We start from the raw sequence: 13,789 nt of genomic DNA on the forward strand, positions 1-13,789 counted from the left end.
CTTTCAAAATAGATGAAATAAAGTAGTGTAATTAGACCTCATGTTGTGTCATTTTTCTCTAAAATCAAACTTGCGCGTCTGATTGATTTTGGAAACGTGACGACGATATCAGACCCTATAGCCCTCCACGCCGTCCAATTATCATTAAGAAAGGGGGGGGGGAGGGGAGAGGGTGCTCCTAATTCGAGCGAGGGGGGAAGTCCTTCAAGGGAGGAGAAGCCTATTTGGAACTGACTGACAGTCAGATTTGCAGCGGCGTGGCGGCTTAGTAAATTTATTTTTTTCATGTTCTTTTTTTTACTCTTACCTTGCTTTAATAATATGTCTAATTTGCTACACAGTACGTATTTCCTTAATAAGGTATCAAACTATAATAACTAGGAAGAGGAATTCAGCGGCCAAATGAGCAGTGCGCTGGACTTTTGATCAAGAGGCCTGGGTTTCAGCCCTGCCTGGGTCATTTTTTAGGTCTTGGCCGGACAGTGACTCTCACCAAACTTTTCCCCACGCAAGAGTGTGAATGGTTAATAGAGAAGTGTCAGGACAACCTGATAAGATGCCGGCAGCTACCGGACAGGCGTCCTACCATGGGTGGGGTAGCATAACATATAGATATATTTTTTTTTTGAAAAAGGATAAATCATTATTATTGACAATAACGATGAGAAAAAAAAAACCTCAATCCTCTTCAAGATACAACTCACGTGTAGTTGCAGTGGAATGTAAACAAACAGCTGGCGCTCTTCTTCGTAACTGTGTGTTGCAGTTGTAACTGCACCAGTTGACTGAATGATAACCAAGCCTCCCTGTGGTCCTGTAAACGCAGACCGCCCAGGCTGAATGTACATCACCTATTAAGTAGTTACCGTCTGACAAACAAACGTAAAAATGATAAATTTCACGCAAACGATAGGTAACATATTTTCGTGAATCTAATATTTTATTAGTATGAATCTGCACTTTTTAGTGACGCAAACGAAATCTCCCTCCGACCTCACTTACCTCCCCCCCCCCCCCCACCCCCAGCTATAAAGAATGACCGTTCCTCTACGCGTTTGAATTTGTATGTCCTAATGTGTGAACCTAAGACATCGTCTGTCCCTCAACTCATGTGACTTTGAAAGCGGTTACTTGTTTTTGTCAGATCGGAACATGATACAGTCGTTAGCGTATCGGATTAATTCGAATATGACATCATTGTCTGAACGGGATCCTTTTACTTTTCTAGTTCAGTTTATTTTCTTGGTATTTGTAGCATTTTAAGTTTGTGTTCTTCAATTCATTCTATCTTAGCACCGTAAGATATTCAAAGTCAGCTCATGTCTTGTGTAACTTTCTCACCTGGCTTTGAATGGTGCAAGGCTCGAATGTGTTCTTCAGAAAGGGACTTTCCCCGTTGCTGGGGGTGTATCTGACCTTTTTAAGTCGCGGCAATACGAAATCTCTCATGTTTCATTTGCCGTATCATTCCTGCACTTTATTAAATCCTCGTAACATTTTAAATTTTGTGCTCGTCAGTTCATTTCTATCTTTGCACCGTAAAATATCCAAAGTCATCTCATGTTTAGGATAACTTCTCACCTGGCTTTGAATTGAGCAACGCTCAAATGTGTTCTTCAGCCGGAAAGGGACTCTCCCGTTGCTAAGGGTGTATCTGACCTTTCAAGTCGTGGCAGTGCACAATCTCTAACGTTTCACTCGCCATTGTCGATTCTTCATTAAATCCTCAAAGATACTGACGTATAGAGGAGCAATGGGAACTCGTGGATATCTGTTCAAGCATCCCAGCCGCTTGTTTGCTGCTTCAAACTAATCAAGATATTTCTCCCCATAACTTGAATATTAAGGTAGGCTTAACAGCTCTTTATTTATAAGCTAACCAGTGAATTTAATACAACTTAGACCGAGGTGTATCTGATGTACTCTTGTACTCAGACGGAAAAATTCTAACACTGCCACTCGCTTAAGGCGCATTTCCTAGTTACTTATCACCATTTTGTATTCATTCAAGAGTCACCCTTGAAATCATGACAACAACTGACGCTAAATAGGCGCAAACGAAATAGCACGATTTAGACTTTCGTCCAAATCATCTCGTCATTGCATCTGGTTTATTCAGTGAAACACGCTCTACTTGGGTCGAGAATAATTTCTAAGACATTATCGTCTTCTTGGCATAGTAGGAGTGAATATCCGTCAAGAGGTGCAAGAAAACACGTAGAGGCTTCAATTTACGGTAAGATGGGGCGAGAAATGAATTTAATAAGCAGACATGGCAATTGCTTGCTCGCAGTCTTCAAATTACGAGACACGCGATTTGAGATGAGCGGCAGAGTACGCTTCTTATGGCTTCTTATGGCTTCTTGTGGCTTCGTGGATCATTCTAATCGAGTAACTAGCTATAGGTGAAGACAAAAGTAAGATCCAAGAGTTGTTTGTTTGGAAAAGAAACTATGCGCTTTCGTGGTATCAGTAACAAAAAGCATAGAGGACTCGATCTTTTGAATATGAACCTCCAATCTCTCCATATATTGAACACATGGAAAATTGGAGGTGCAGTGACTGTAGCGAGTGAACAGAAATTGAAGACGCAAGGTTCAGTTAACAAGGAACGAACATATGAAGTAGTTTCGTGTTTACCTAATGAAAGCAAACTTTTTATCAGTTTCGATTTCGTTTTGGATTGAAGATTTGTTAATAGTTTTAACTCATTCGATTTGAAACTTGCTGTGCATTCTAGCTACGCGAAACTTCATCGTTACAAATGAGCGCCGCCTTAAATTTCAGTGTGTTGGTTGATTTTACAACGAATAAGCTATAGGAGTTGGTACCTGACAGATTTGGAAAGCAGGAGGGTTTGTACAAATCCATTTCGTTAAGCTTTGTACTTTTAGAGAGAATTGAACGTAAAATTTCAATGTCAGCCACTGAGAATGCAACGGTATTAAAATTATTTTTATTTTAAAACCTCCAGGAACCTCTTATTTGTTTGTGCCTAGTTGCTGCAATGTATGTTAAAAGTGGCTTATTTGCATGATTGAAATCATGATGTGCTCACGACATGTGCCTACAGCGTGACCTGGATTAGACAATCACGCTATTTTACTTCATATCACTCGAGTAAACAAGGCAGCGATCAAAGGTCTCCAAAGCGAGAGAATAAAATCAGGAGCTCGTCTGTTCAATACTTAATGTTAAAACGAGGAATTGTTGCCGATCTACTCTCACACAGTATGGTGTTGTACTACTGTATTTGCTCGAATCGGTAGCTTCGAATTCTCAGGCCAGAGCTGCTATGCGTGTTCAAAGTTAAGACTCCGGAAAAGTATACAATTCTTTGGAGCGTTTCCAGAACAAGAAGAAGTCCTCGGTGGCTCAAATACACACTCGTAGCCGTCACAAAGGCGAAAAAATGAGAATGAAATGGAGCACCAAGAGGGTAAATGATAATAAGAGTGGGAAATCTTGATCAGTGAAGTAAAAGCTAACTTTTTCCCCCAAGCAAAACGTTATCGGGAATTTCCTTGTGCGATCAGAGGATTTTGTTTCACTCAAGCTCCTCACGCTATACCGTGACAACTCTGACATAAGCTGTTTTAGGTTTGTTTTGTTTTGTTTTGGTCATATTCTAATCATCTTACTCACTAAAGCAGCCTCCAGATGGGTATTACACGCTAAAAAGTAGTGTTATGTGTTTCAAGATGAAAACAGTTAAAATTATTGTGAAGCTGGATCACTTAGTCAAACAATAACCGCGCTATCAGGCAACAGAAGAATTTCCATACAATAAAATATTTAATAGATCCATATCTGTTTGTCATGAGTTGACTATGTCGTTTGCTTCGTGTGACGAGTCAATGGATCTTAAGATGTATGAACCTGTACCTGTCTCGTTTTGTTTAACTTCATTTACACCACATTGGCCAAAATCCCTCCATTATTTGCAATCTGAGTGTGATATGAATAACTTGGCCTTTAAAGTTTGACGCAACCATGATTCCATCCTCTTTGTGTTACTAAATGGGGGGCTGCAACTGTAGAATAATGATAACTTAATCATTCTGGTAACTCTCCTCAAGCAATGACTTATCCCTCAATTTTTATGTTTCCAAATGATGGAAACTTTCTGCCTACATTTCTTTAGTTAAAACCCACAGTACCTTTGTTACTAATACGCTTTCTTTAAAACTATGTATACTTTGCAGATCATATCAAGAGTTCATTTCATTGAGCAGAAAAATTCGTTAGTATGGATGTCCTCGGTAACGACAAAAGATGGCTTGTTACTCTTGTTACCTCAAATAAGGTCGTAGCTCCAGTTTTACAGGATATCGTGAAAAAAGGAATGGACAAGCTGTATGCTACCCTAGATAATTACCTTAATGGCTTACCGACACCTTGCAGTCTACAAACACTGACCTACGCAGTTGTATGCCATCTGGCAGCCACTCCAAGTCCTGCTTCTTCGCTTAAAGGCTTAAACTTTGGAAATATTAAAAATAATTCTAGTTTTCATGGAAAGAACAAAAAGACCTACAACTACAATGTCAACAGCTCAGTTGATCTTGCCAAGCTTTATCTCCCAGACTACCTTGCAGTATTCTCGGCATTCGACAAATCTATGGATTTGATTGCCGCTCTTAGACTATTGGGATGTAGGAAGTATCCCATAAAAATATTTGTTTCTTCCGATCCTTCGCACGATATTCAGTCGTTGGCAGATGATGTCAGAGAGAATGTTAGGAATCGGGGAAGTCATTTTAAAGAGAGCGACTGGACCCAAATCTTCTTTGACCAGTGCTTTGACAAGTTAAAGGCTCTGCTCCAAAACCTGCCCTTACTTCCCGTCAAAAAAAAGGAACTTTTGGATCAACTTTCCGCATGGAAAACAGAAGGTACTAGAAATGTCTCAAGTAGTGTAATGTAACTATTCAAGGAATAGCTTTAGTTTCATATAGCAATTCTCCAGGTTGGATGTTAACTCAAGACCAGTGTAAATACGCTTAAAGAGAGCAAAGACGCGGCCTTCCAGGGTTCACAGGGCATTCTCTCCAGAAATGCGAAAACATATGTTTTTGGCTGCATTTTCAGTATTTTACCTTTAAACGAAGCTTCGAAAACATTAACCACTTAGGAGCCAAACTCTACGCAAACTCCTAACTCTGTTCGTGCTCATGACGCTTGACTGCTCTTCACTCACAGGGATAAAGCCCTCTGTATAATCTGTGGCGGGGCATATTCCTGACTTTTATTCATGGCCCTTTGAATATGTTTGTGATCGTTTATCGTTTATTAATCACGTCAAATCAAACTAGACTTCCTGCCTTTGCCATAATGTTTTCATTCCCTTGGCAATTCACGCGAAACTCCGCCTCAGGGGTTTCCCCTGTGCCAACCTGGTCGTTGCAATCAAGTAAGCGGAACGACATACTCAGAGGAGCCAGCTTCAGAAGAGATATATGTTATCCGCCAGCCGGAAGGTCTTGTCCGAGGTCTTGAGTACTCAAGACTGAGAGGGCACAGTTTTTCCTAATACGAACCGACGTAGGTTGGTGGATAACATTTTTATTTTTTGTCCTTAAAGAAAGATCTTCCATAAACTGAACAATTTTTGAGCGAGTGAATGGTAGTTAAAATCGAGGTAAAGCAAATTAAAGAGAGAGGCTTCACCGAAACACTTTCATTTGCGTAATGATAAAAGTGATTTGAAAGGTTTCCAACAAACTTTGAATCATTATTTTTACACCTGTCAATTAGAGAGCGCGTAACAAAATAAGGCGCACTTTTCTAAAAAAGTTGGGTGAGTCTTTCCATCGATCAATTCAAATGTAACCAAACACCTCACGTTTTAACTTTCTAGGTACTTTTTGTGACGGACTAAAATTAATTACAGACGGTTTTTTGGCCGCTTGTCAACCAATTTCATGACACTTCTCTGTCAACCAAAGTGATTTGAGAGAGAGAAATGAGAGGATTAATAAGTTAATAATCGGCTTGAGGTAGTCTTCGCTTAAAAACACTGCCCAGCTTGAAAAACGAGATAAATTAATGAAAAATGGCAACGAAGGTTGGGATGTACTCGGCGACTTACGAAAACGTGCCCGTGGGCAGAGATTGGAAAATACGGAGCGCGCTAAGAACCAATCAGATTGCAGGATTCGTTACCGTGCCCTCTGAGAAAAAAATATTAAACTGTCTTATCCATTACTCAAATATCGTAGCTACCAGTTATTTAGCTTAATCTCTGCCTTACATCAATACCAATATCATCATTATCAACATCGACATCCGAGTTAACATTGTTATTATTATTATTATTATTATTATTATTATTATTATCATTTATTGTACGGTCATCATTTTTAGGTTTCAAGAGGATTGTTGACAATGACGTCAAAGATCTACTAGAAAAATTCCAAAACGTCAAACTTGCAGCAATTAATGACAAATTGGACGACATGCCAACTAAAGAGGAGAACGAAAGAGTGATAGAAAAGCTGTCTTCCTTTCACACCAGTATGATGGATAGATTAGATAGAATGGAATCCTTACTTCGAAAAGTTGAGCGCAAGTTAGACGGTAAGTCTAAAAACAACGACTAGGTGCAATTTGTAAAATTCCAGTGAAAAATAATGTTGTAAGACTCTTCTGGTCGCTGACAATTTCACCCACAGAAGTGCGTAAATTTCCCATTAACACTCGCGAGCGAGTCGGGGACCACGTGGTTAGATACAGATAGATAAGTTGTTATTGTTGTGTTGCAAAAGTGTGCAGTTTTGCTCATTGGACACGCCAGTACTGTCGACACATGCATAATTAAAAGTCCTAGTTGTTGTGTAATTTATGAGGTTTCTAACATAATTTTTATGTTGCACTATTAAATGCGAACAGAACAATACCAGTAGAGAAAGTCACCGACCATACTTCGGTTATTTCAAGAACCACACGTCTTTTCTAGTAACCCGGTGGCATTTATTAAATTATGCAGGCATCAGCATCAGTGCTATAAATCAGGAAGGTAGCAAGAGTGTTCACTCTACAGGATCAAGCGTCTTATCTACAGACGCCGCTTCCAAAGAAACCTGCCAAATGTGGGAAAAGGTAACATATTCTGATAACAGATAGTTTCCAGTCAAAGGCTCAGACATTAGACAAAAAAATAACTTACTTACTGGGGTTGATTTGAGTTGATATGAAGTCGTCTGGTTGGGTTTGCCAGGCCAAGGACTAGTCTTGATAAAAAAAACAAAACAAAACAAAACAAAAAAAAAAACAGAAAACAGCATTGTGTTAGCTATGATGTGCACTAACATGAGGATAGAAATTATTATTAATCATAGTTTTAAATCACCCGAGGGAAACAAAAAAGAGGACAATCAGACTCTGGCGAAGAGTTCTAGAAAGGTCATCGAAACGACAGTCCCTAATACCTTCAACAGTCCTTCTCCGCGGAAAAACTACACAATCAAATATCACTCTTGGGCTCAAATCATTACTAAAGAAAAGTTTACTTGCTGTGCAATTTTTCATCGAATGGTGGACCCATACAGAAAGCAGGACCTGAAATAAAATGCTGTACCTGTAACGTGTATATATATATATATATATATATTTTTTTTTTTTTTTTTTTTTAAGTGCATTTTTATTTGGAATGCGTTGACTTCAAAAATGCCTTTCTCCACTTAGGACAAAAACCCAGAATCGACGTGTAAGCTTCGAGCGAAAATTGCCAAAGTAAGTCAAGTACAAAATTGTGTGACAGTTTTATGAAGTAGTGCATGCTTTAACAATGAAGACAAATTGTGGTTATATTATAGCATCAGTTCGATGTTATCCTTCGTGCAAACATCTCAGAAAAGTTAATTTCGTCTTTTTGGATTTGACATATCCCGGACCAGAAGCCTCCCTCTCTGCCCTCTAGTTTTCTCTTGATCTGGGAAGTGATGGTAATCGGCGGTGTTATACGTACAGCGTACAGTTAGCAGTAGAAGGTTCTTTTCTCGTTTGTGCGTTGTTTTCCTCTTGATTTTTTTTATTTTAAAGTGGAGCGAAAGCAAGTATGAGGCGATTGTCTACAGGCCAAGTCCCTATAGGGAGAGGAACAAAATAATGCTTTTTGTATTTATTTCATTTTAGTCTGTTACTGTTTTATTTTCCCATACCTTCGCGCCTTTTTTTCGCTCCCTACTTCCTAAATTTCCTCAAGACAATAGTTTTTCAATTCTCATCAAAATTGGTCTCAAAATTCCACTCTGATCAAATCCTCTTTCTCTCTGAGGTATGCTTATGTGAGTACTACATGTTATTTGGGTGAGGGGATGGCGCAGTGCTCACACAACTGTGGCCTGGGTTCGATTCACGGACCTGGTGTCACATGTAGGTTGAGTTTTTCGTTGGTTCTCTTCCTTGTTCCGAGGGTTTTTCTCCGGGTTCTCCGGTTTCCTCCCTCCAAAAAAACCAACATTTTGAATTCCAATTCAACCTGGAAACAGTGGACAAGAAGAGCCAACTCGTGGAATGTCCAATGCTAAATGATTTGATCCCATTAATTATTATCGTTATTGTTGTTATTTTTGTATGTCCCATTCTTTCGATTTGTTATGTTCTCAGCATGAGCTCTTCCTGGTATTCTTCAAGTTCTCAAATTTTTACTCAGATTCTCCTCTTCTGTACTTTTGCTACGTTTCGGATAGCCCTATTAATAATCAAAATGGTTTGAGAGGGTATTCTCTGCAGTGTAACGGTGCATCCACGAGGAACATTATTATCATTAGTATTATTATTATTATTATTATTATTATTATTATTATATCAGCAGTGTTACACATTTTAATGCTATGAATCCTAATGGAATAGTAGAGCGCTAAGCGTAGCCTAGAAGCCATCTCCTAAATTAACCTAATTTCCTAGTCAATATCTATTCATATATATACTTATATCTATCTATTATAAGTGTCTTACTATACTAGCCATTTGCTAAAAAGCAGTCCTATTTTCACAGTTATCAAGAAACATTCTACACAAAGCTGCAATCAGCGGTCGATATGACGTTGTCAAAGTACTTCTTGAAAGTGGTGAAGATGTGGACCAGACGGATGAGGTTGCTAGCTTGCAATTGATTTTGCGTTTATATGTGTCTGCTCTTAATATAAATTGATAAGTATTCGACCTTTGTCAAACGATTTGCTTTGATTTTTCAGTTTAATTTAACGCCTCTTCACCTTGCTGCATGGTATGGGCAACGAGCTGTTGTTGAACTCTTGTTACAGCACGGTGCAAATGTCAATGCTGTAGATAGGGTAAGTTGGTGACCACTCGTGATTCTGTTTTGGCAATGCGTCAGACATACAGTATTGATTTAAAAAAATTCTAGGCAAGCAAAGCATTTCATAAGCTCTTGAAACCTTTCTTTAGTCAATTGTATCTCGTTTCCAGGAATACTCATCTTTTTGAGTGAGTGGCAGTTACTCTAATATTTTGACCTTTGAAATTGACAATTTTCTACCTTTTAGTTTAAAAAAACAGCGCTACAAAAAGCTGAACGCAACAATCACCAATCCATTATTGAGCTGTTTCTGAGGAATAATGCGAGTCCCAGTTACAACCAACCGGTATGGTCAAATCTTTATTCTTCTTTCATGTTTTGTAACTGCTTCTAAAACATCTTTCCATACACACTGAGAGGAGCATCTGGTTAAGTCAACAAGATTTAGCAAACGCTTCTTTTCATTACAGTTGTTTATCACCAGTTCGCAATAAGTTTATGTTTGGTGTACGGCTGCGTTTTCGTGGTAATAGCGTCTTCTTCCATCAATATCGAACAGCAGTGCATATATTTTGATGTTCACATGCTCTCCGTTCAATCTTGGGATGCTCTCCGCGGAGAGGTCTAAAATATGACTAGCAGGATCTTTAACGGAAGATAATCTGTGTCTTGTTTACTTGAGATTGCGATTCAACATTGCCATTTTTAGTTTTTTTGAATACTGAACCTTAAATGATGTACTAGTTTTTATGTTAAATTTTATGTTGAACTCGTCATGACATGCTATACTTGTATCAGTATCACACAAGACAGACACAGATCATGTAGAGTCTACATAATCTGAATCGTATCATGTTGTCCTAAGAACTATTTTTCTGTTAACTACAACCTATTTTTCATTTCAGCCTAGCCTGCTGTCCCTTTCAAGAAAAGCTTTTCTCCATGTAGATGCACGATCCGGTTTCAATCGACTGCAGGCGGCTGTATTTCATGGCGACTATGACACGGTTCTCAAAGCTTCTTTCTATCTTGAAAATTATAATGAAGACATTAATTTGCAAAAGACAGGAAGTCAAGCAAAGGTATTTCCTGGAAAAACTGCGTTAGAGATTCTCTTGGCTCTCCGAGATAAAGGAGGGGGGTATATTAAGATAGAAAAACTATACAAAGAGGATATTGGAAAGATCGATACACTAGCTGAGCTGCATTTGTGTAGAGGCATCGATGATGTAGAGAAGGCCGTCGAGATTGTTCTAAACGAGAAGGTGGATATAAACATCCCAGGAAAAAGCAACCGCACACCTTTGTTGTGGGCAAGTCCTTCAGCTTCTGGTGAGTTCATGAACACCCTCATTGATCTTGGAGCTGACGTAAATGCTCACAGGACAGACGATAAAGTTGCACCTTTACATGTGGCAGTTTATGGCAACAACTACATGGCCACTGACATCCTATTGATGAAAGGAGCTAATGTGGATACTCAAGAAGTCAATGGAAATACCCCGCTTTATGTTGCAGTCAGTAATAATCATGAGCACCTAGTGCGGCGTCTCCTTGTAGATAACGCTGATGTCAATATAAAATACAAAGAGAATGCAAAAGATAGAATTTACCTTGTTCGTGGGAAGGACAAAGGGAAACAAGCCTGGCATTATGTCCTAGTAGAGAAAGCTTTATTGCCCTTGTTCTTGAGGCGCACTAACGGTGGTAGTCTTGACGTTGCAGACTTTGGACTCGTCCTCACGAGTGGATGGGGAAAGGATCCTCCAGAGGAAGTACGGAAGAATATCACTGAAATGAGTGATACCTTCCCTGACACACAAAGTCAGACAGTTCTTCATGTGGCCAGAAAAAGTGCCAGGCTCGAGATCGTAGATCTGCTAGTAAAGTACAAAGCAGATATAAACGCGAGCGACATGGACGGCTTTACCCCACTGCATTTGGCAGCAATGTATGGCAACATTCAAGTGGTTAAAAAACTGGTTGAAACCAACGCCGACGTTAACTTGAAAGTGGATGGAAAGGATGCGGCTGACTTGGCTCGCATGAACGAAGAAACAGAAATTGAGGAGTATCTTAAACCGAAAAGAAGCCTTCCCCAAAGAGACTCGGAAAGTCAATCGGCGCAAAGTCAACTAGCGGAAAGTCAATCGGCGGAAAGTCAGTCAACTGAAAGTCAGTGGGCGGAAATTCAACCAGCGGGCAGTCAATCTCTCTTAAAAGCTGCCATTAAAGGGGCAGGACAAGGCTTAAAGTACCTTGAACATGGCTTAAAGTTACTCGATGAAAATTTCAGTTAACTTGTACTGTTGTTATTATTTTAGACTTTTCAGCACACTATCTTTGTTTTAAAATTTAATCAGCGCAAACAAGAATTGTCTTGAAGCCAAGATCATCGTGAAAATTTCATTTCATAACGGTATGGCACTATTATTTACATCGCTGTGTTACCCAAAATTCATTTAATGTTTTGGATCAGTAAATGTTAATTTGATTTTTTAAATCATTTTGACCTTTTTTGAAGGAACGTTGATTGAGAAAGTGGAAGATGATTGGCTGTGAGAAAACCTGCGCTTATTCGCTTTTGTTTTGTACATATGTAAAAGTTTTATTTCGCCTGCATATATGGTTGATATAACAGTCGGTTCAACGGGTATTTTTTTGTACAATTTTTAATCAATTTGAAGTACCTTTTCAATAGCCCCAGATACCACACAAAAAAAGGAATGTACCTCCCTGAAAAAACCCTACTGTAAACAAGTGCAAAAATTAGAGCCAGAGAAAGCGGCTAAATAAAAATCATGTGATTTTACATTTATCTTTCGTACGTGTGAATTACCTTGTTTTACCCGAATTTTTCAACGTGCCCTATATCATTTGACAAATCATTTAATTATAAAATATGAGTATTTGAAAATTAATTAGCAAATGGAGATTCTAAAAAAATATTTTTCTTTACTTAAATCGTAATTTTTTTTTGAAAGACTCTGCATAAGCTTAGGAGCACACAAAAAAATCATGGAATTTAAGAGTGAATGTCTCTAAAAATCAAAGAAAAATAACAAAATCGCGGACATGGTAAAAAAATCATCTCGTCCCATTTTTTGTCTACAGGTAGCTATAGGTACTACTTAAAGTGAAGTGAGGTTAGTTTCTGTAAATATTCATTTTAACGGAAATAAACCGATACTAATTGCATGATCGAAAATGAGTGCCTGCGAGCTCTAAATTATGCAGTTTTCAGGCCGTCCTTGCTAAAATGCAACAGCAGGACTTCTCTAGCCATAAATATATACATGTGGCCTTCCATTACCAAGATATAATGATATTTTTTGTATCGTGTCCTTCCTGACGAAACCACGGGTTAATTACCAGTGGACGTGTTCGCCATATTTAATTCATGCCAAACCCGGCCTAATGTAGTGTGGCAAAAATGCATGTGGTAGTTTCTCAAAATCTCCAGCAATACTATCACGAGGGCTTATAAGGTGGGTCTTCAAATTCATCGTTTCATTTTTCTGGTATCTTCCGCTGTTTTGATGTACCAACCAACCAAACTTCGCTAAAATTGTATATGGCGCCATATTGAAATGAACAAAATCAACATTGCAATGACACAAGCAAAGCATTGTTTGAGTCGCAGCCGCACTTAGCTTTTTATTTTTGCTTTGACATAAATAGTTCCTTACCTTAGAAAACTTTTATAGGCCCTTGTTATTCCGCTTGGAAGATATTTTCGAAATACTGTCCTTTGCAATTTGGTGTGAAGGTGGCCGACCGGCTAACTCATTGAAGCCACTGAGCCGGGATGAGTAAAATAAAGTTACTTGTTGTTGTCATTTTCTACAGCGCGTCACAACCCAGTTACGTTTAGTCTACTTTGATCTTAATTTTGGTTTTATTGACGTCTCACACAAAAAGGGTCCCGTACAAAACGGCAGGTAACGCTAGCGATTTGCCGGATTTTAATTTTTCACAGGTTCCTGTCACTCTACGTGACATATGATAATCTGTCACGTAACGAGATCAACAAACACTTCATTCTGCCTCACATATAAGATCTAAACAAATATATTGCCATCATGAACGAGAACGATACAACAAAGAAATAGACTTTACAAAATTTCACAAATATAAACCGTACAGTGAAAACCTTATGGAACGAAAATAACAATACAATTTTCCCACGGAAAACAAATGTGATGGGTTAACGAAAGTAAACAAAAAACAAAAGCGTAATAATCGTCGATGAAGGGAATAAAGACAACGGTTGCTTTAACTCCAGCAGAAAAAGAATGTCTTAATCTTTACATGATATTGTAGGTGGCGTTTGTGGCGCAGAGGAAGCCACAAGCGTTTTTTACAATTTTCAGGTGCTGAGACAGAGATTGAACTTATCTTAGCAAGAAGCGGGATTTTCGCGAAGCCTGATACACAGAAGAGCTGCTCCTCTTCCAAACCGGGAGAAAAGGAGAATGAGAATTGAACCTGTAAGATTAGAACATTTTGTTTCTTTCATAACGA

At 38.7% G+C, this 13,789-nt stretch overlaps 2 protein-coding genes across 2 annotated transcripts in view; both read left to right on the top strand.

Annotated features, from left to right (window-relative positions):
* Positions 1–1,674: 1,674 nt before the first annotated feature.
* On the top strand, positions 1,675–12,083 carry LOC149053409 (uncharacterized). Its single transcript, XM_089201605.1, has 9 exons — positions 1,675–1,847; positions 4,206–4,895; positions 6,367–6,579; positions 6,989–7,101; positions 7,687–7,734; positions 9,002–9,100; positions 9,201–9,299; positions 9,513–9,611; positions 10,171–12,083. Exons 2-9 carry the CDS (start codon positions 4,250–4,252, stop codon positions 11,563–11,565), a joined length of 2,712 nt encoding a protein of 903 aa, XP_089057731.1. The 5' UTR covers positions 1,675–1,847; positions 4,206–4,249; the 3' UTR covers positions 11,566–12,083.
* LOC113677026 (uncharacterized) overlaps positions 2,835–13,789 on the top strand; it is a 40,887-nt gene continuing 29,932 nt past the window's right edge. Inside the window, exon 1 of the mRNA XM_089201611.1 lies at positions 2,835–2,855. The gene's annotated coding sequence lies outside the window, so the exon portion shown is untranslated. The remainder of the gene's footprint in view (positions 2,856–13,789) is intronic.

This window comes from Pocillopora damicornis, chromosome 1, assembly GCF_964200805.1.
Source record: "Pocillopora damicornis chromosome 1, jaPocDami1.2, whole genome shotgun sequence".
NCBI lineage: Eukaryota > Metazoa > Cnidaria > Anthozoa > Scleractinia > Pocilloporidae > Pocillopora > Pocillopora damicornis.